Source organism: Panthera pardus, unplaced genomic scaffold (assembly GCF_024362965.1).
Source record: "Panthera pardus isolate Hobbes unplaced genomic scaffold, ASM2436296v1 HiC_scaffold_12, whole genome shotgun sequence".
Taxonomy (NCBI): domain Eukaryota; kingdom Metazoa; phylum Chordata; class Mammalia; order Carnivora; family Felidae; genus Panthera; species Panthera pardus.
In genome coordinates this window covers 107,954,562-107,977,063 of record NW_026526677.1, presented here as the reverse complement: position 1 = coordinate 107,977,063, position 22,502 = coordinate 107,954,562, and the positions used below count along the sequence as shown (strand labels likewise).

At 45.7% G+C, this 22,502-nt stretch overlaps 1 protein-coding gene across 3 annotated transcripts in view; it reads right to left on the bottom strand.

Moving 5' to 3' along the window:
- Positions 1 to 19,502, bottom strand: part of EXPH5 (exophilin 5) — a 79,819-nt gene extending 60,317 nt beyond the window's left edge. For 2 of the 3 annotated variants that reach the window (XM_019469242.2, XM_019469243.2), the window contains exon 1: positions 19,186 to 19,502. In XM_019469242.2, the coding sequence (XP_019324787.2) occupies positions 19,186 to 19,502 (317 nt within the window). Of the gene's footprint in view, positions 1 to 11,949; positions 12,258 to 19,185 lie in introns of all 3 variants that reach the window. The other variant, XM_019469244.2, reaches the window with a different exon arrangement.
- Between the last annotated feature and the right edge of the window lie 3,000 nt (positions 19,503 to 22,502).

The window sequence follows — 22,502 nt, the reverse complement described above, 5'->3', positions numbered from 1 at the left end:
AGAGACCCAGGCCCCTAAAGGTGAAGACGCTTCCATGTTTGCCACCCCTGAGTGGCCTGGAGCACCTCACAGAGGAAGGTCAGATGAGCTGAGAACAGAAAAGCCTTTTTATCAACTTTCACAATGAGACTATCATTGTTCGGAAGCACGGCTGGGAAATTGTGCCATTTACAACACTTGTTAGTGGGTCCTTAGACCCATGGGAATTGTTTCTAATAAAAAAAGTTACAATAAAAACCTATGTATCTTTTTGGGGCCGTGAGCGCTCCTGAAGCACCGGTAAGGCCCAGAGCAGGGTGTGGAACGTTGACACATGGGGCAAATGAAAAGCAGCTGGGCGGGAGGCTGGACTCGGAGCTCCGCGGAACCCGGGTACAGAATGCCAGGCAGAGTGAGGCGAGGGTGGGGTACGGTGTGCTTTGAAGGTGGAGACAGCTACCCTGCAGGGAATATGTTACTCATAAACCTTTTAAAGACTTTTGCCTGGACGGCGGTGGCCAAGCAATTAAACTGCTGTGGACAGACATGACCTAATTTATTGGCCCTTCCAGCTGCCTTGCGTGGAGCCGAGGTTAGTATCACCTACAAATGAGAATGTGTTTGGACGGGATGGGGGGTGGGTGGGTGCTGAGAAGAGGGGAGAGAGTGATGTCCTTAAGGAGGGAGGGGGAGCCCCAGGAAGCGGAGCAGAGAGAGCAGGAGCGTGGCCAGGCCCTCCCTGACACGCTCCCCCACGAGGAACGAGCCCAGCGGAGCTGTGGTGCTTTGCCTACTCTGAGGGGTGAAGCACCAGTACCCACGACTGAGGGGCGGCTTTCAGAAAGCAGAGCACACACGTGGCTTCTGTGCATCCTGACGGGGAGCCGCGACATGCACAAACGCACAGGAATTCGTCCGGCAGCTTAGACCACCCTCAATTATGCACAGTCCAAAAAGCCATTTTTTAAAAAAAAAGTTTGTTTTTTGACAGTGAGCGAGCATGAGCAGGGGAGGAGCACAGAGAGAAGGGGACAGGGGACCCCAAGCAGGCTCTGAGCTGTCAGCACAGAGCCCGACGTGGGGATTGAACTCTCGAACTGTGAGATCATGACCTGAGCCGAAGTCGGACGCTCAACTGAGCGAGTCACCCAGGCACCCCCTCAAAAAGCTGTTTTTATATAGCTTGCTGTGATCTGGAAGCAAAGAAGAAAACCACACATAAAACACACAACAGCAATTTTTTAAAAAATAGGCTGTTAAAAGTTCTGCAGTTTAGGGGTGCCTGGGGGGCTGGGTCGGTTCAACGTCCGATGCTTGGTGTCTGCTCAGGTCACGATCTCACAGTTTCATGGGACTGAGCCCTGCGTGGGGCCCCACACTGACAGCGCAGAGCCTGCTTGGGACTCTCTCTCTGCCCCTCTCCTGCTCACTCTTTCTCTCTCAAAATAAATCAACATTTAAAAAAATGTTCTGCAGTTTCAAAGCCTAAAAATAAAAAGGGAAAAACCTGGGTCCCCAGCTGAGCTCTGCCACGATTTAAATGAACATGCTGGCTGTTTTTAGGGGATTTCATATAGACCCACAGATGGTCCTTGGCCATCAGGGAGCCTGTGACGATTTTGTCTGCGGAGCTCCAGGGCCCTGCTGTCACTCCTGCCTGCGTGTCAGCTACATTTGACAACCATTAAGGATGCCCACTTAACGGCGGTGGGAGGGAGGGGGGAGCCTCGATTCGTGGGCAGCCTCGGGGCTCACGTGGATGGTGAGCTCACTGGTGTGGCTGCCGGGGTGGGACTGATGGAGATCACAGGGGCCCTCGACCTGACCCCACACTGTCACTGCGATGAACTCTGATCACATGTCCTCTCAACTGCCATTTAATGCCCTTAAAACTGAGGTATTAATTTCCCTTCGAACCTACACTTGTCCACCCGCCTCCACCATCCCTTGCCTGGATCACTTCACCCACAGGGCCACAGAACATGCGGCACAAGTGCCTTGGGCACCGTCAGAGTCCCGTGTTCAAGTCCCACATCCACCAATGGACCTAACTATGTCCTGAGACTCTTTGAGAAAAGAGAGAAATCAGGCTAATAATTTCTGGGGAAAATAAGGATAATCGTATTCATTCTTTCTACCTTATTTAGGGGGCTCAAGTGCACCCAGTAGGCTTTATACTAGTGCATATAGTTAAGATGTCACCAGTCAAGTATTCCTGAATAATCACAGCATCAGCACAGAGAGGTACATAATTCCTTCCTCTTGCCTCTGGCCAATCTGTACTGACCCCAGGCTGCTTTTCCCTTTCAGAAACTACTTGGGCTTCCCCGTTGCCTTCTTTATCTGTTCCCTCCTACTTCCTGACCTTGAACATGACCACTCAACAGTCAGTGTGCAGGACCTGTGGCTACAGCAAGACAGCAAGTTCCCAAGAACAGGATCTAAGCTGCTTGTGGATATGACAGCGTTTGTGTTTGTGCATAACCCACACTTAGTGGGCAGTGAAACAAAGCAACAAAAAGCAAAAAGCACTTCTTCCCGTTGCCAGACTAAACAGCTCCAGGAACAGAAGGTTCCCTTTTGATCCTACCAAGCAGTTTTATTTTATTTTATTTTTTGATTAAAAAAATTTTTTTTTAATGTTTATTAATTTTTGAGAGACAGAGAGACACAGCATGAGCAGGGGAGGGGCAGAAAGAGAGGGAGACACAGATTCCGAAGCTGGCTCCAGGCTCTGAGCTGTCAGCACAGAGTCCGATGCAGGGCTCGAACCCACGAACCATGAGATTATGACCTGAGCTGAAGTCGGACGCTCAATGGACTGAGCCACCCAGGCGCCCCCTACCAAGTAATTTTAAAGTAGGAAAGCACTAGAAACAAGGTTCCTTACATCTGATGCAGGCACAGCCCTCTCCATTGTCCTTTGCTAGGACTCCTGGCTCTCCCCTCCCAAACCACAGGGTTTCCGGAAAATCAACACTCCCTGAAGTTGTGCAAAGGAGTGTAGGAAAGATGTGCCAGGAGGAGTCAGTGCCCGATGCCCAGGCAGCCAGGCTGGGATTGCTTCTAGGGAGCTTTAAAAAGATACCCATGCCCAGCCTGATCACAGACCGATTAAGCCAGAATGTCAGGGTGGGGGTCTGGCATTGGTTAATTTTGAGAGCTTCTCAGGTGGTTGTCATTTCAGCCAGGTTTGAGAACCCATGTCTTAGCAGAGCCTGTGGGCCAGGACCTGTCCTCATAGAGACCAAGAAGACAACAAGTATCTTAGTGCACAGGTGGGCACACAGAAAGCAAGTGCAAGCCCCTTCTTAGCACCTGCCACACCAACACTGTATCACTTTTAGCTGAACTAGATGGTCTATGGCCCCTGCTCAGGAACTGCAGTTACTACACTTGCCCCCAGAGGGTGCTGCAGACTGACCCTAAGGCAGACCATCTACGGGCTGGCCAGAGAGGTGTCATGTGACCTGGCATGATGGTCATGCCCATGAGAGAATGTGAAAAGCAGCAGCCAAACAATCAAGGGCATCCTAAGAGGGCAGTGTGGGCTGTGACGTGCAAGCAGAGTGTGTGGCTGGTCCCTGGAGCCGTGTTGGTTCCCCACGTCCTTCAAACTCCAGTTTCAGTCCACGTGTAACCTTTCTGCAAAGCCCTCTCTACGTTAGGTGCCCTTAGTGAGACTCCTCCTTTCTACCCAAAGACCCTGACTCACAGGAGCAAGATGGAAACTGGGCAGGACACAGGAAGTAGAAGCACGGAGAAGCAGCAGCCCGGAGAAGCCAGAGCAGAAGGCGGCAACTCCCAAAATGTGCCGAAGTGAGGGGAATGGTGAAACAACACAGAATGACCATGGACAGTTGTACAGGATAACAGGAAGGAAAACGCGTAAGAATTATCTGGCAGGAAGCAAAGCTTTAGCAATTTAAGCCTGGGCAGTGAGAAACTGCAGACTCTACAGGACGAAGGAAGAGGACAACAGGAACAGGAGAGAAAAGACAACAAGGAACTGTCCTTCCCCTGCTCTGCTCAGTGCTGCTGGCCGATGAGCTCTGCAAGCTGAATCTCTAGGCTGTCACCACCCGTCAGCTGCTTCCAGCCAGACACTGGCAGGAGACTGGAGGGCGAGAAGAAGGAAGAAGTCAGGGTTTTCTCCTCCTCCGCTTCATGCAAAACTTCTGGCAGTGATTGCCTTCCCCATGCCTCCAAATCCCCAGACAGGCCTGCACGGTTGGCTGCAGTTTCTCTCGGGGCGGGGGTGGGGATCATAGCCTAGGCTTGGATAACACCACCTGCTCCCTTTTCCTCCCCAACCAGGGGTGTGCCAGAGCTGGCTTGTACTGGCTCACAAGGGCAGATTGTTAAATACTCAGGAATTTTGCAAGCTGGTTGTTAAACTAATGCTAGCTGGAAATTGGCCAATGCTACAAATCAAGGCTATTTTTTTTTTTTTTTTTTTTTTTTTTCTCCAGGGGGAGCTAGTTACCAGCACACTGCTGCCTCCAGGCTTCCTGTAGCTGCCAGTCTCAGTTTTGCCTCAATGTTCCCTGATTGGTATCTCTTTTTACCACCCTGTAACCAATTCACTGCACTACATTCTATTTTACATGAGGACTACTTTCTGTTCTCCTGGTGGGACCGTGATTGATGTGCCGACGATGATATCCTCAAGAGCTGTGTGCCAGCTCCCTTGTGAGAGGTAAACATTAAATTCACAACATGTGAGGTTTTAATTTTGTTTGCTTGTTTGTCTAGTAATCTTGTTAATCACTTATCCTTGTGATTAATTTTTTTAACGTTTATTTGTTTTGAGAGAGAGAGAGAGAGAGAGAGAGCGTGAGCCCAAGAGCAGGGGAGGGGCGGAGAGAGAGGGAGACTAAGGATCCCAAGCAGGTTCCCGGCTATCAGTGCAAAGCCCCTGACGTGGGACTCAATCTCACAAACCACGCTATAAGATCATGACCTGAGCCGATGTCAAGAGTTGGACGCTTAACCAAATGAGCCGCCCAGGTACCCCTCCTTGTGATTAACTTCTAAAGCAGATTAATTCTGTTATATATTAAAAACTTACATCATCTTACCAGGGTACTGGTTTGACTGTCAAAAGAACCAAAAAGACAACCAGGTCACTTGAAGCAGATCTCAGGATGAATGGTCTACCCTCAGTTGGGTTTGCTACCTGGCATAGAAAATGGGAAGAGGAAGAAAACTGAAACATGACCCATTATCTATGTGTATTAATAGATGTACAAATCACACTTCTCTGTACAAGAGCCTCTTCCCTACAATTTCCTTCTTAGTTTCACGATAGCTGATGGTATAGGATTTGCCTTATCAACACTTTGTTGCTGTTATTATGTTTTCCCCAGTTCTTTCTTTAAAAGGAACAACCACAGGCCTTAGAAGTAGATGGAAATAAATTTGCTAGCCATTTGGGAAAAAAAATCAATTTGCAGAATTATCCTACTTAAAGATAAAATATATATCAGATCATTAAAAAGTGAGCTTTAAAAATTTTTTAATGTTTATTTATTTTTGAGAGGGGGAGGGCAGAGAGAAAGGGAGACACAGAATCTGAAGTGGGCTGCAGGCTCCAAACTGTCAGCACAGAGCCCATCATGGGGCTCAAACTCACGAACCCATGATATCATGACCTGAGTCGAAGTCGGATGTTAACTGACTGAGCCACCCAGGCATGTCAAAAAAGTTAGTTTTGGGGCGCCTGGGTGGCTCAGTCGGTTGGGCGGCCGACTTCGGCTCAGGTCATGATCTCGCGGTCCGTGAGTTTGAGCCCGCATCGGGCTCTGTGCTGACAGCTCAGAGCCTGGAGCCTGTTTCAGATTCTGTGTCTCCCTCTCTCTGACCCTCCCCCATTCATGCTCTGTCTCTCTCTGTCTCAAAAATAAATAAACGTTAAAAAAAAAAATTTTTTTTTAAAGTTAGTTTTTTAAAAAGATTTTTAAAAGGTAGAGGTGAATGAATGTTGACCTAATCTCTAGATGGTAGAACTTTCTAATCTTAAAAAGAACATTTTTAAAAACCTGGTACATTTTGTTCTATAAAGATGGAAAAAAATTCCTTATGAGTCAGATAAATAGAAGTGAAAACTGAAAACTGGGAAATGTATTTGTAATAAACAGGACAAAAATCAATTTCCTTAAGTATACAGAAATATATAAATCAATAAAAAAAACATACACACAGAGATACTATGTCAGACAGAATCTAATCTCCCCAGTTACTCTCCTTTCTGGTTTTGGTGTGGGCAGCAAAGTATTCAGTTTCAGGGGAGGGATCATGATTGGTCTAAGCCAAACATCTGAATCCCACTTCCTGATTTCTCAATTCCCTTGTAGCAAGGGTGGCCTTACGATACGGTTCTGGTCAATGAGACATCAGGAGGAATCTACTGGGACGGCATACGGGAAAGCTTTTACTTCCATGATAAATGGCAGGTATAATTGGCTCCACCATCTTCCCTTCTTTATGCCTGGGACAGAAATGTGATGTTCAGAGCAGTTGCAGCCATCTTGTGTCACAAGACACCATCCTGACATCCTACACCACTAACCCAGCCAGTGGGTGCCTACTTCTAGATATCCTGTTATGTCAGAAAAATTTGTCCCAAATTTGTTAAAGCCATGGTTAGATCTGTTACGTATGACAAAGAGCATTTTGAACACAAATCCCGAAATAAAAATAGGCAAAGATATGAATAGACAACTCACAAACCATGAAGTGTACACATATGAAAAAAGTTCAAGTTCATTATAACCAGTGCTAGAAATTAAATTAAAATTTTCTTTCTTTTTTTTTCCCTACAAAATTAGCAAGGATTTTTAAAAATAATAATACCATCCAGGTCTGGGAGGGTAAGATAAAATAGTAGGCTTCCCATACTGCCGGTAAAGGTGAAATTTGGTAGAACATTTTTAGGAAAGTAATTTGGTAACAGGTCACAAGAATTTAGAAAATGTGCTATAAACTAATGATTCTACTTTGTGGAATTTGCCCTACAGAAACAATTTAAATGGAATTAACAATGTTATCACAAAGGTTTGTCACAGTGTTATCTAATAAAGCAACACGAAGCAAAAAATAAGAAAAAATCGGGGCGTGTGGCTCAGTCGGTTAAGCGTCGACTTCAGCTCAGGTCATGATCTCACAGTTCTTGAGTTCGACCCCCACATCGGGCTCTGTGCTGACAGCTCAGAGCCTGGAGCCTGCTTTGGATTCTGTGTCTCGTTCTCTCTCTCCCCCTCCCCCATTCTCTGTCTCTCAAAAATAAATAAATGTTAAAAAATTTTTTATTTTAAAAATAATAAAAAATCAAAGTGGCTAAAATATTAAAAGATTAAATTATAAAATATATATAAAACAGTATGCAGCCACAAAAAATAATGTTGACTATGAATCTTTAATTTGAAGGGGTGATTTTTATGTTAGATGTTACATAAATAAACAAAAACATACACAATATGATCACAACTGTATAAAGTCAATGTGGGAGAAAACAGTTCTATGGTTCCTAAAAAGTTAAATACAGAGTTACGAAATATCACAGTAATTCCACTCCTGGGTCTATACTCAAAAGAATTGCAAACAGGGACTCACATCCTTGTAGGTGAGCTCATAGCAACACTATTCACAATAGCCAAAAAGCGGAAACAACCCAAATGTTAATCAACAGAAGAATGGATAAACAAATTGTGGTTTGTACATACAATGGAATATCATTCGGTTATAAAAAAGCACAAAGTGTAGATAAATCCTACAAGGTGAGTCAACCTTGAAAATATTAAGCTAACTAAAGCAGATGCAAAAAGTTACATATTGGATGGTTCCATTTATATGAAACATCCCAAATAGGTAAATACATAGAGACAGAAAGCAGATGGGTGATTACCAGTAACTGGGGGGTGGGGGTTGGGGGGGGTGGGGGGAGTGGGGGGGGGGGTGGGGGAGTAGGAGGAGGGGCTGAAATTAAGAAGAACTAATGGGTTTCATTTGGGGTGAAGAAAACATTTCCAGCCTTGTGCCCACTTATCCCAATACCATCTGTTGAAAAGACTATCCTTCATTGAATTGCCTTTGCACCTTGGTAAAAAAAATATATATATGTGTGTGTGTGTGTGTGTGTATCCATTGGTTGTATTTTGGAGTCTACTTCTGGACTCTATACTGTTCTATTAATCTAAAGGTCTTTCCCTTCACAAATACTATGCTATGTTGATTACAGTAGCTTTACGGTAAAGCCTTAAAATCTAAGTACTGTGATTCTTTCAATTTTATTCTTCATTTTCAAAATTGTTTTCTCTATTCAATTCCCTTGCTTTTCTAATGGTTCATTCCTACTATATGGAAACTCAATAGATTTTGTTTATTGATCTTATATCCTATCACTTTGCTACATTTACTTCTTAATTCCAGGACTTTTTTTTTTTTTGGCAGATGTTTTTGGGGGATTTTCTTTTTTCTTTTTTAACATTTTTTAAAATGTTTTTATTTATTTTTGAGAGAGAGAGAGACAGAATGTGAGCTGGGGAGAGGCAGAGAGAGAGTGAGACAGAATCTGAAGCAGGCTCCAGGCTCTGAGCTGTCAGCATAGAGCCTGATGCGGGGCTGGCTCAAACTCACGAGCTGTTGAGATCATGACCTAAGCCACAGTCAGACGCTTGTACATCCTTGTACAAAGATTGGACATCCTTGCTTTGTTTCTGATCTTTGGGAAAAAGCATTTCGTCTTTTACCATTAGATATGATGTTGGCTATAAATTTTCTTGCAGATGCCTTTCATGCAGATGTCTTTCTTGCCAAGAGTTTTTATCATGAATGCGTGTTCAATTCTGTCAAATGCTTTTCTGCATCAATTAATGTGATCATACGGTGGTTTACAGTAATCTATTTTAAAGTACTGAACCAGCCTTACTGTTACAGGTTAAATTGTGTCCTCTAAGAAAGACACAGGAGAGTCCTAACCCCCAGTTCCTCAGACTATGACCTTACTTGGAGATAGGGACTTTACAGAGCTATTCAAATTAAAATGAACTCATTAAGGTGTGCTCTAATCCAATAGGACCGGATGTCCTTATCAAAAGGGGAAAATGTGGACAGAGACAGAACATACACGCCCTGTGAAGACTGGTGTTACACTGCCATGGGCCAAGGAACTACCACAAACTAGGAGGCGGCCCGTAACACATCCTTCCCGAGTGTCTTCAGAGGGAGCACGGCCCCTCCCAAAACCTGGACAACACATCTTCTTAACAAATCTGGAGAACAGAGCTGTGGTTGACAGGTTACTCTTCCGTCTGCCCCCTGCCCCCTTCCCCCTTCCACTGCTGTGAAATGCACTGTTTTAAAGTTGAAACCAAAGCAACCTTGATAGAAATATAAAACACCACAACCTTTCCTTGGGAAGTGGGGAGTTTGGTCACGGCAGCCCCCAATTTCCTCTTTCATCTAGAAAGCCTAATGCACGTGGAATGAGGAAGCTGGCTCCTGTGGTATGCCAAGCTGAGACTTTAAGTATGGCCTTTAAACAGGGCCAATGACAATGCCAATAAGGAAACATTCCTGAGGAAAGCGAGGTGAGCCTACAGCTCTCAAATATGGGGCCTATGCAGAACTAACTGCAGAAAAACAGACCCAAATTGCTTCAGCAGGGCTCGAAGCCAGCTGGTTCAGTCTTAAGACTCATGTGTGCCAACAGGAATAAAAATGTTTTCGGACTAGGCTTAACCTGACCCTTTTTTTGTCCTTGGCTTCCCCAAATCTTTCTTTCCCTTACTTCGCATTCCTTCACAGACATAAGTCAAGGTCCAATTAATTAAAGCATCTACTAGGTGTGTGATACTCTCCATCCCTAAGACAATCCTTGACCATGTCAAGATTGACTGTACAGAACCTAACGTACCCACGGATGTATTAACATTACAATATGTATAAAACATAATCAAGAAAAGGGCAGAAAAACATCCAGGTTTTTTTTAAGACCAATTATTTTGAAAGATATGAAGTTTAAAAAGATAGTCAAATATTTTGTATTTATTATCAAAAGAAATAGCCATCGGGGTATCTGGCTGGCTGGGTAGGTAGAGCAAGTGACTCTTGACCTCAGGGTTGTAAGTTCGAGCTCCATATTGGTATAGAGATTACATAAAAAATATAAAATCTTAAAGAAAAAAGAAATAGCCATCATTTTTAATAACCCATAATACTTATTAGAAATAAAATAATAGGAAAATGGTTAGAGTCCCTTTAAATATCATGCCCAAGAGATAGCCATCTTAACAGTTTGGAGCATATCCTTACAAAATGCATACATGCTTTTTCTTTTTTTTTCTTCAATGTTTAATTTTGAGAGAGACAGAGACAGAGAGACAGAGTATAAGCAGGGGAGGGGAAGAGAGAAAGGGAGACACACAATCTGAAGCAGGTTTCAGACTCTGAGCTGTCAGCACAGAGCCTGACAGAGGGTGCGAACCCATGAACTGAGAGATCGTGACCTGAGCCGAAGTCAGATGCAAAACGGACTGAGCCACCTAGGCACCCCACATACATCCTTTTTAAAACATAAATGGTTACCTGCAATTTTTTCTATATATGGCAAATAACCACCAGTTGTACCCTAACATCCATTAGGCCCTTTTTTTTTTTAATGTTTACTCTTTGAGAGAGAGAAACAGAGAGCATGAGCCGGGGAGGGGCAGGGAGAGGGAGACACAGAATCTGAAGCAGGCTCCGGGCTCTGAGCCGTCAGCACAGAGCCCAACGTGGGGCTTGAACCCACGAACCGCGGGATCATGACCTGAGCCGAAAACAAGAGTTGGACGCTCAACCAACCGAGCCACCCAGGCGCCCTTTTTAGGCCCTTTTCTTTAATGATATTAGTTGGGCACATGGCAAGCTAGAATTGTATGTTCTCTAATTTCATAGTCAGTGTAAATAAGAGGGCTTTTTAAAAATTATTATTTTATTTTCTAAAGTTATTTCTACAGCAAACGTGGGGCTTGAATTCACGACTCTGAGATCCAACGTCACACGCTCTTCTGACTGCGCCAGCCAGGCGCCCTGGAAATGAGAGTTTTCAAGTGAAAACATCTGTCCTCTTACAAGCTGGATGGGCGGTGTAGGGCTAATCACTCCAACCTTTTGCACGCCATGGTGGGAGGCAGTGCTGTGTAGTAATTAAGTGCACACGGACTTCACGAATCCAATACTCCCTGCACTATTATCTCAGCCACGTTACTTCTCTTCCCTACCCTTCCCCTGCAGAATGGAGATTAGCAAAAAGAGCCCTTAACTCATCAGAGGGGTGTGAGAATTAAAATGAGAAAGTGTACATAAAGAGTTCAGCACAGAGCAAGGGCTAAATAAATACGGGCTATTACTACTGTCATTATCATTAGGTTTTGACAAAGATAAAAATACTTGCTCTGGGGGCACCTGGCTGGCTCAAGTCGGCTGAGCATCGGACTTGGGTTCAGGTCATAATCTCACGGTTCGTGGGTTCAAGCCCCCCATCGGGCTCTGTGCTGACAGCTCAGAGTCTGGAGCCTGCTTCGGATTCTATGCTCCCTCTCTCTCTGTGCCCCTCCCCCACTCTCCCTCTCTCAAAAAAAATAAATAAATAAACATTAAAAAAAAATACCTGCTCTATCAGATTATGATAAGGCTAAACAGATATGAAAGACTTTAAAAGCTAAAAGAGTTATGATGTCACAAAGGCTAAAAAACGACACTGTCCCCAAACCTTGCAGTACGAAACTACGCTATTATAGTAATCCCACATGTACTGCACAGGGAGACCCATCCATGGCAGTAACTAGACAGGAGAATGTGTTTGACAGAAAGATGGCCCCTAGGATTAAAGGAATTAATTAAATTGGATGTTACTGGAAACTGCAGACAGCTTGGAGATCCATGTTAATCCACATCTTATTAAACGATCAGAACAAGCAAGCCTACCTGGTCCTCCTGTGACTTCCAGGTGGTCTTCATGGTCCCTTCCCAAGGTCACACGGGGCTGCTCCAGGGCAAGCTGCATTAGTATGAACACTTCGCCTTACAGCATTGACCATCAACCAAAAACTTTCATAGACGGAAGCCATTTGGTGCAGAATCTGTGTTTTATTCTCTGCTGTATTCTCAGGGCCAACACAATGTCTGGCACATAGTAGATGTCCCATAAATAGGAGTCCAGTGTTTCCTGAAAATCGATCTCTTAGCCAGAGGCTGACTTCACCGGCTGGGACAGCAGAGGACAGGCAGAAAGCCTAGGACAGGAGACTGTGTGTCTTAGCTTTTAAACTCTGCAAGGTGCTACAGCGTCCACAGCTATGGACCCTCCACCATTTTGATAAACATTCCCCTTCTGGAGCCGTGGCTCAAGTACAATAGTATACATCAATCAGAAACAACTAAGTTCAGGGGGCGCCTGGGTGGCTCAGTTGGTTAAGCATCCAACTTCAGCTCAGGTCATGATCTCACAGTTGGTGAGTTTGAGCCCCGCATCGGGCTCTGCGCTGACAGCTCAGAGTCTGGGGTCTGCTTCAGATTCTGTCTCCCTCTGTCTCTGCTCCTCCCTCATTCAAGCTCTGTTTCTCTCTCTCAAAAATAAACATTAAAAAAACAAACAAAACAAACAACTAAGTTCTGGAAAACCCCCCTGGGCCACAGCTTTGCCATTAAGCAAAGATAGTCTAAATTTAGACTTGCCATTTTACAACCTGATTGCATCAGGTGCTGTGATGTCTTATACTTTGTAAGTTTTCTGCAAGAGGAAAAATAAACATTTTTGATTTGTTGGTATCTGTTCTGTGAGCTGAGTAGTTGGTATAATCTCTCAGCACATTCTGTTTTGGTTACATTTATGAGACAGGGATAGGTGGCGATGGGGGATGGACATGGGGGGTGACAAGAAGGTAGTTGTGTTTTTCAAAGATTTGTAAAAAAGTAAGATGTGGGCACCTGGGTGGCTCAGTCGGTTAAGCATCTGACTCTCGGTTCCAGCTCAGGTCACGATCTCATGGTTTCAAGAGTTCAAGCCCCATGTCGGGCTCTGGGCTGACAGTGCAGAGCCTGCTTGGGATTCTCTCTCTCTCCTCCTCTCTCTACCCTTCCCCCTCTCACACTGTCTCTGTCTCTCTGAAAATAAGTAAATAAAACTTAAAAAAAATGTTTAAAAAAATGCTTTTTATATTTTATGTATTAAATATGTATACATATATGAATATATATATACATTACATGTATTTGTGTATATACATGTACACATGCACACACACAATTGCCTCCACAGTATGAGATAAGTATGGGGAAAATTTCCACCTGCCAATAAACTGTGACTCTAACTCTCAGCCATTTTTCCTCACTGTGGCTAGAACCACAGACTGTGCAAGGCCTGAGAAGTCCTACCTTGAACTGTCAGACTGGAACCGAAGTGGTAATTTCCACCCCTTTACCTGGCTCTCAAAGTATTTCTGTAGTACAGATTCCAGACTCACAGGGCAGAGCCGGATAAATGTAACACAGACTATCGTGCGATTCGGGGTTCAGAGGTGGGAGGAATCCCGTCTGGAGCGTGGAGGGGATCTGGGGAAGGGGAAGAAGGTAAAACACACTGAGTTGAAGTGGGGAGAGAAGCTAGGGATTTCAGAAGCCCCTGACTCTGGCCCATGCAGGCCATGAGTTTCCCATCAAGGAAGTATTCGCTGGAAGCCTACTGCATGCTGGCACCTTGCCTGTCCTCGGGGTCTCTGACCTCTAAGCCACGGAATCCAGTACCCTTCCCCTCCTCTGCCTTCCTGGAGCCTCAGGAGACGGCAGTGCCCAGCATTGCTGCCCAGCAATGCACATCACACATCCTTTCCCCATCCTAGCAGTGTTGAGCTCGAGGGCAGACAAGAGACACTCATGGCTGCCAGGCAAGCCCAGTCCTTCCAGCAAATGTTTACTGTCTGTCCACCATGTGCCGGGAGCCACGTCAGGCCCCAGAGATTCACCAAAAGGAGAAGCGTAGATTTTTGCCTATTTTTTTCTAGTTGCCGTCCCCAGAAGAAACTGAAATAACAACACAGTCAGTATTTTGTGTCTGCTTTTTCACAGACCAATGACTCATAAGCATTGCCCCTCACCTGTATTCATGCTGAGCTTGAGGGGTCTGCACCACCTTGACAACAAGATAGTCAGTAAAGGTAAAATTAAAATATCGAACCGGGCAAGATACAATTATCTTCATAACTGTCGATTACAATGACTGAACTTTTATTGGATATTTAGATTAGAAATGCCCCACTATGTTGGTATTATTTTCCCACTATTCTGCTATTTTTTAATACTGTAATTATTATCTGAGAGTAAATGTCTTGTTTTTCCTCGGGGAAAAATACAGTACAGTGAAAAGAATTTATTTGGGTTCAAATTCTAGCTGTCACTGGGGATCTGTGTGACCTTGGGCAAGTTCCTTAACCCTGAGACATTTCAGTTTCCTTCTGTACAAAGCCATCAACACAACTTACCCCCAAGGGATGGTGGTGAGGATTATTCAATGCTGATGGGTAAAATAATTTTTAAGTTACATCTGGATTTAAATTCTGGCTCTGTTGCTTAACTTGGACAAGATTCTCAACCTTTGTTAAGTTGTTTCCTTCTGTGTGAAACAGAAATTCAAGTGTGTGCATAACGAGGTTATTGGGACAATTAAACACATGTAACACGTTTAGTACAGTGCCTAGTATACAGTAAGGGATTGATAAATGTGAGTTATCAAAATCACAGTAATTACTATTATAAAAGGCAGCACTTAATAAATGTTGGTGTGGCCATCTTCTCTACCCCAGACTCCTACTAATGAGAAATATCCAAGAATTAGACTGGGTCAAGGTTAAGGCATAACTTTATAGGTAGCGCCATATTGTTTATCAAAAGGATTGTATTCCACTTACAATTGTTATTATTATTATATGCCACTAACAAGATGCTGAATCTATCCATTTCATGCCAACCCTCACCAACAGTTTTTTCCTGTTATTTTTAAAAGTGGTATTTTGATATTACTTCCATTTGCATTTCTTTATCACTGTGAGGGTGAACATTTTCCCATAATGTTTTGTTTACTGTTGGGATATCTTCGAGCATGAACAACTTATTTTTATCTTTTGCCTATTTATCAGTTTGAATCTTAGTGTTTTTCTTCAGTATTTGAATAAACTCTTTATCAGGAACATAAATAATATTTAATGCAAATACTTTCCCACTAAGCTGGGGCCAGAGAGATCTGATACCGATGAGGGAAGAGCAGGGGAAGTTCTGTGTGTTCAGGACCATGTCTATGGGTGGGGCTATTGGGTCTCACACAATGAATTCAACTACTCTCTGGCCTTTAACATCCACCTCTGGGCATCTCTGGCCCCGCATGACACTGTGGTTCTATATTTCTGACTATAAGATACTTCTTAGTTGCTTTGTAGACACCTCAAGCCTATTATAGATATAAATGAACTCCTCAGTTGTGCCCAACCAGCAAACTTGACAAACTTCTCCATTTGGTCCCTTATTGTTCTCGCCAAGATGCCTTTTTTTTTTAATGCTTATTTATTTTTTAGACAGAGAGAGTGAGAGAGTATGCACGTGCACACAAGTGGGAGAGGGGCAGAGAGAGGGAGACAGAGGATCTGAAGCAGGCTCCTTGCTCTCAGCACAGAGCTCGATGCGGGGTTCGAACTCACAAACCGTGAGATCATGACCTGAGCCAAAGTCGGACACGCAACCGACTGAGCCACCCAGGCGCCCCTGTTCTAGCCAAGATATCTTAAGACTCTTTCTCAATTCAGATACTCTTCTTCCCCACCCATATTCCAAAGTTTGCATTAAGCCACTTCGCTTTTATGCAAGTCCGACATTAGTACCTGTTTTCACCAACCAAATGAAATCCGAAGAAGATTTTCACTTTTATGGAAAAAAGTAAAAAGCAAAAATAACATTTAGCACATGTTTCGCAGGGAGGCTTTGTGGAGGCCGCGCACCCCAAGTGGCGAGAGTGGCCCTGCCAAGCTCCTTCCCTGGGGAGCTACACCCGGCACACAAGCTGTGAGGTTTGGAACCGTGTGTGCGAGCGTCTGTGCTTTACCTTGACTTATTCTGGGCATCATTCATCAAGATGTGTCCTAAGGTTTCAGAAACACCTGAAAGAGGTTATTTTGGGGGCTAGGAAAGCTCAAAATTTCTTCCGTATCAATTAATGGTAATTGCCTCTTTGTTTTATGCCACGTTGGCTCATGAAGCTTTCACAGGAAATGCTTTCTTTTGGGATAGTGGGGAAAACCTGTAGAGCAAAAAGCCCTCCCAGAGTCTCTCAGACAGGCCTGTTGTACTGTCTCCTACATAATACTCTTGCATGATAAGTCACGTGTCCTGACTTTTGATTTGGAAAATATGATCACAAAATGAGCAACGGCAGCCAAGTTGACATGTTATCTCAGGTCTTCTCTGCATGTCAGCATCTGCTACTAAAGCCACGCACGTGAGCTGGTGAGCAGCGCAAGGCCATCAGACTGCTACCGAGTGATGGGGATGTGATAGTGGGGTTCAGGAATTAACCAGCAGGAAAGAACGTACTAGAAATAATTGCCTTGAGCATTTGGCCCAAGTGTCCAATGTCCCTAAGTTATTTTTATTTTTATTTATTTTTTAGAGAGAGAGAGAGAGAGAGAGAGACAGGGAAAGCACACAAGTGGAGGAGAGTGGCAGAGGGGGAGAGAGAGAGAGAAGGAGAATCCCAAGCAGGCTCCATGCTCAGCACAGAGTCCAACTCAGGGCTCCATCCCACAACCCTGGGATCATGACCTGAGCTGAAATGAAGAGTCGAAGCGGTCCCTGGCTGGCTCAGTCGGTTAAGCGTCTGACTCTTGGTGTCTGCTCAGGTCATGATCTCACAGTTGGTGAGTTCAAGCCCTACATCAGGCTCTGTGCTGACAGCATGGAGCCTGCTTGGGATCCTCTCTTTCCCTCTCTCTCTGCCCCTCCCCTGCTTGTACTCTCTCTCAAAATAAATAAACTTAAAAAAAAAGTCAGACGCTCAACCGATTGAGCCACCCTGGTGCCCCCCTAAATCATTATTTAAAAAATTAATATTTAATGTATATTCATTTTTGAGAGACAGAGAGACCAAGCAGGGGAGGGGCAGAGAGAGAAGGAGACACAGAATCTGAAGCAGGTTCCAGGCTCTGAGCTGTCAGCACAGAGCCCGACGCAGGGCTCAAACCCATGAACTGGGAGATCATGACCAGCCGAAATTGGATGCTTAACCGACTGAGCCACCCAGGCGTACCCCCTAAGTTATTTTTATATTTTAATGATGACATTTTAAAAATTATTGAGGTGATTATTTTTAATAGTTGAATAGTTACAGTACTGATTTTGTCTTAGCATTATGCCTTTTTCTGTTGATGCCCCAGTTAGGATATGAGTTTCATGCAGTCGGAAAAGGTGTTTCCGCCTTCCTTCTAAGGCCCAGCCCAATGGCCTTGCCACCTACGAATACTTCTAATTCCCCCCAAAGGCGACTGCTATGGACACCATGAGCTACTATTGAGGAAACACAAGGCAAACATCAGGTCAAATATAAAAAGCCAAAATCCTCTTGAATGAAAATTAAAATACATAATATTACTACTATTTCTGAAACTACACTTCATGAGAAGCCATGAAGCATCCTCAGTGGATACTTCCTTCCCTCCTCTTGTTCCCTAATTCTCCCCTCAGTTTCCCCAACTATATATACTGGATCACTTAAGCCCCATCCTCTCCAGAGACAGGAAACACTTCCAAGGACACACCGACAGCCCCCCAGTTCCTTAGTCCTTTTGGGAAATGTGTTGAAAACAAACTACATACAATTCTAAAGTCCTCCTTCCCCAGGCTGGGTGTGCCTGTGGATGGTGCACGTGCATATGTATGGGTGCACGCACGTGGATGTGTATGGGTGTGGACACGCAATGAGGAAATGATGGAGCCTATTTTTCTGAAGGCAGAGTATGACGATGTGAAATGCACATCCTCCAACTTCAAGAGATGTATGTACTAAAGAGGTGTGAAGACAGGGCTTTGGGTTCAGTGTATTCTAACTGCCTCTACAAAGACCAACTAGGGTTTTCCTAGGTGAAGCGCATCTTTGGAGGTTTTTTCCCTGGGGGGCGAGGGATGGGCACTGGAATCTTTGAAAGGAGGGGGAAACCTAGAACCCACATCACCAAGAAGCTGCTCACAAACGAAACGGTTTGCCAAATTCCAATCAATGACACACTTTTTGGTCTGAGAGTGATGGCCCGAATTCCCTTCCAGGGTCAACCGGAGAAGGCCTTGGATGGGTCTATTCTAGAATCGGTGAGAAAGTCCTCGTATTCGTTCCAGGGCCTATCCGGCACTTTGCCAGCAGAAAAACGGGTCCATTTCCATCCCAGGCAATGATCTCTCGATTTTATTCTCTGGTATCTAATCCCTCACCTGTAACACTGCATAGTAAGGTTAAGGGTGAAACGGGCGCAGCACTACCGGCAAGGAGACGCACGCGTTGTGGCCACTCCGCGCGTCCCAATCCGACGCCAGCTCACTCCACACAATTTGGCAAGTTGCTGGAGTTCCGGCCCTTGGGGTGGGACCACTTCGCCGCCGGGGAGATGCCATCTCTCCCAGGCGCCGCCGACTGTCGGCGAGGGCCGGAGAGAGGCGTCTCTGGGGCAGAGGGAGAAGGACACCGGCGAGGGCGCACCGCCTGCAGGACCGGTGTCAGTAAGCACGTGGGTGCGCGCCCGCCAGGACCTAGCGCCGCGCAGCGCCCCCGCCCCTTTTCGCCCGCCCAGCCGGCCTCCGCCCCCGGCGACCGCTCCGGGGACGTCCGAGCCCACCCCGCCCGGGCCCCCGCGGCCGCCCGCCGCCCACGTGTGCCGGCCGGGGGCGGCTCGGCGGGACCCACTCGGAAAGAGAAACGCTCCGAAGGCCGTGCCCGCCCCGGAGACTCGCAGGCCAGCCCGCCCGGGACGCCCACGGCCCTCGCGGGAGAAACCGAGCGCCGCTTTCCCCCGCGGGGCGGCGCGCTCCCCCGGAGGCCCCGACAGGTGCGCCGCCCCAGCCGCGCGCCCCCTCCGCGCGCGCCCGCGCCCCCGCAAGGCCCCGGGAAAAGAGTGAGAGGAGTTGGCCGTGTACCTGATCCTGTCCTTGTCTGCCCTCTGCAGCTCCTCATTTCTTTCCAGCACCTGAAGGATCTTCCTGGCTTCTTCGTCATTTAAGAAACTGAAATCAAACCCCTGAGGAACCTTCGTCATTTTCTCTCCTGTGTGTGAACTGCACTTCAGCTCCTTGGCGCCTTCTGTTACGAGGACATTTTTCAAGGTACAGAAGACCAGCTTCAGGAACCTGATCCCACAACCAATAAGAAGGCCGCCCCTTTGAAAATCTAAAACCACAAAGTGGGGGAACAGCCCACACCCACGGGGCTCAGGTAGACAACACCTTAATGACATGTTTCGCTCCACCTATCCAACCGGGAAGCGAAAGGCCCGGCCCCGCGGACAGAGGGAACCAATCCCATTCCAAGGGGGCGGGGCCTCCCTCGTCTCCTCCCCCCCACCCGCAGCCTCGGCCTATCAGACTTAATCAAACTAACAATTCTACACAAGGCCGCACTTAGAGGAGGCCGGAGCTGAAGGGTTGGCGCCAACGTACCGTCTGTTTTCGCTGCTGCTCTTTGCTCTCAGAACTCGAGCTGGACTAGTTGAAGGGCTGAGAAAGTTAATCCTCCTTTTCAAAGAAGAGCCCATAGGAAGTAGAATTGCAGTAGGAGCTTTGGAACTGGCACAAGAGTTACCCTATTTGAAAGAAGGGCTGAACTCAATGCACTGGGGGCTGTGGCCTGACCAGGCCCAAGGGATAAATGTAGTTCCTGGAAATGAGTTCTTGGCCAAGCCTCCCTTCTCACAGACACCCCCAAGCCACCCTCCTACAAAAGTCATTGTCAGGCTTTAAGGAAAACAAGACAAAACAAAACAAAATAAAACAAAAAAACTTTTACAACCGCAGAATGGTTTGTGGTGATTTAGGAGAAGACAGCCCCGGGGCAAGGGTGATGAAAATCACCTGTCTGTAGTTTTCTGTAAGATTTGATCATCTTTTTTTTTTTTTTTTTAATGTTTTTATTTATTTTTGAGACAGAGAAAGAACATGAACAGGGGAGAGTCACAGAGAGAGGGAGACACAGAATCCGAAGCAGGCTCCAGGCTCTGAGCTGTCAGCACAGAGCCCCACGCGGGGCTCGAACTCACGGACCATGAGATCATGACCTGAGCCGAAGTCGGACGCTCAACCGACTGAGCCACCCAGGCGCCCCAATTTGATCATCTTAATAATCTCAGAGAGGTGATTCAAGTGCCACTTTCAAACACCTAATCCTCGGACTAAAGGGAAATGTAATCCTCTGAAACCACAGAAATAGCTTTCCTAGAAAGTATTATTCTGAGATATGGAAGTTTCCAAATGTATTCATGTATATATACGTTTTAAAAATTACTGGAGCCTGGGTGCAGGGTTGTAAGAAAGCCTGGCTCCAGGGGTCCCAAACAGACCAGATTTGGCCACTGGCCACTGACAGATTCCAAAGGCAGAGGAACTCGCAGTGGTGAAATGAGGGATTTATTTCCATGAGACCAACACCAGGGAGACTGCAGACTGCCAGCGTCACAAAGACTGTTTCCAAAGTACTGGTACTTCCAAAGTACCAGATTCAGATAAGAAAAATGTGGGACAAAGATCATGGGTACATGCAGGTGGGCAGTAAAGGTCAGGTTGGTGATTGTCATGGGGTCAGCCACCTGTGGTCCAGCTAGCTCAGGGCGGACCTTAGTGCTTGAGAAGGTAGTTTAGGTCCCATGGGGGGATGCTTTGCCCTCAGGATCTTTTGCCTGAGTTAGGAGATAAACTGGGAAGAACTAATCAGGTCTTAATCAGTTAAAAAGTGCAGACCGAGGACAAAATGGATGGAGGTGATTGAAGTCCTCTTTCATAATCAAGCCTTTGGCAGAAAACATGTTTCTTTCATCTTTCTGCCCAAAAGTAACTTTATCAGATCAATGTGACTGTCCCATAGCCTTCGTTTATTCGCATCTTGCATAGTGGTGAGGATTACTGACATTTAAAGTCTACTTCCACATGTATCATCTCCTTTCGTGGCCAGTAAACCCAATAACGATCTTGTATCTGTAACAAAAACGTAATGTCAAAATGACTTTACATTTTGGCCCCTGGGTCCTGTACTGACTTTGATCATTGTTAATTAAGACATGTCCAGGCAGGTAGCTGTTCAAATAGTAACTTTACGTGGGTGGCTGTTTGTTATTTCTATGAAGCAGCAGGAACCAATTGAGTTCATCAATTGGTACAACACATAGAACTCCTTTTAAAATAGTGTGTGGTTGGGGCGCCTGGGTGGCTCAGTCGGTTAGGCGTCCGACTTCAGCTCAGGTCACGATCTCGCGGTCCGTGAGTTTGAGCCCCGCGTCGGGCTCTGGGCTGATGGCTCAGAGCCTGGAGCCTGCTTCCAATTCTGTGTCTCCCTCTCTCTCTGCCCCTCCCCCGTTCATGCTCTGTCTCTCTCTGTCTCAAAAATAAATAAAACGTTAAAAAAATAATAATAAAATAGTGTGTGGTGTGTGTGTGTGTGTGTGTGTGTGTGTGTGAGTGTGAGTAAATTCTACACCAATGGGGCTCGAACCCACAGCCCTGAGATCAAGAGTCATGCACTCCACCACCTGAGCCAGCCAGGCACCCCTCTAACATAGTCTCTGTGTTAATGATGGTAGATTAGGAGTGTGGTTTATGTACGATGTCCATTTTTTCTACTCAATGTGTTCATTTATTCCACATATGGGACTTCTTCATGTGGGCACTGGCAGGCTTTTATCCTTCTCCTGGTGTATCAGTGAATTGATTTCAACTAACATGTAATGTCGCTTCCTGTGTGAAGGCCGTTGTGCACTGTGAAGAAGATCCTGTTATCTTTATGAAGTTTATAACACAGTGGGGAAGAGAACACAAACAGAAAAACAACTGCATAACAAAGAGGAACATAATACATGTATCAAGAAAGTTCCATTAGGGCACAGAAAGAGGTCAGTTCCAGCTGAGTGATCAAGGGGAGGACGTGCTGTTTGGGTTGTAACATGAAGGGTCAGATTTCCGCAGAAAGAAATGGAGGGTGGTGGGAGGAGATGTGTGTCTACTCTAGACCAGGGATACAGTGCACCAAATAGCAGAATTACACTCCAGGAACCCGCTCATAATCCCTCATCTCCTCTAACGGCCAAAGTGAGCAAAATCTTGGGAGCTGGAGAATTCAGGGACTGGTAAATGATCTGTTTTGGCTACAGTAGGCATTCTAAATAAGGGTGATATTGGAGGCACAATAATGAATAAGAGGTTGAAAAACCCTGGGCTGGTGCATAGGACACTTAAAGAGTAAATAAGGCAGT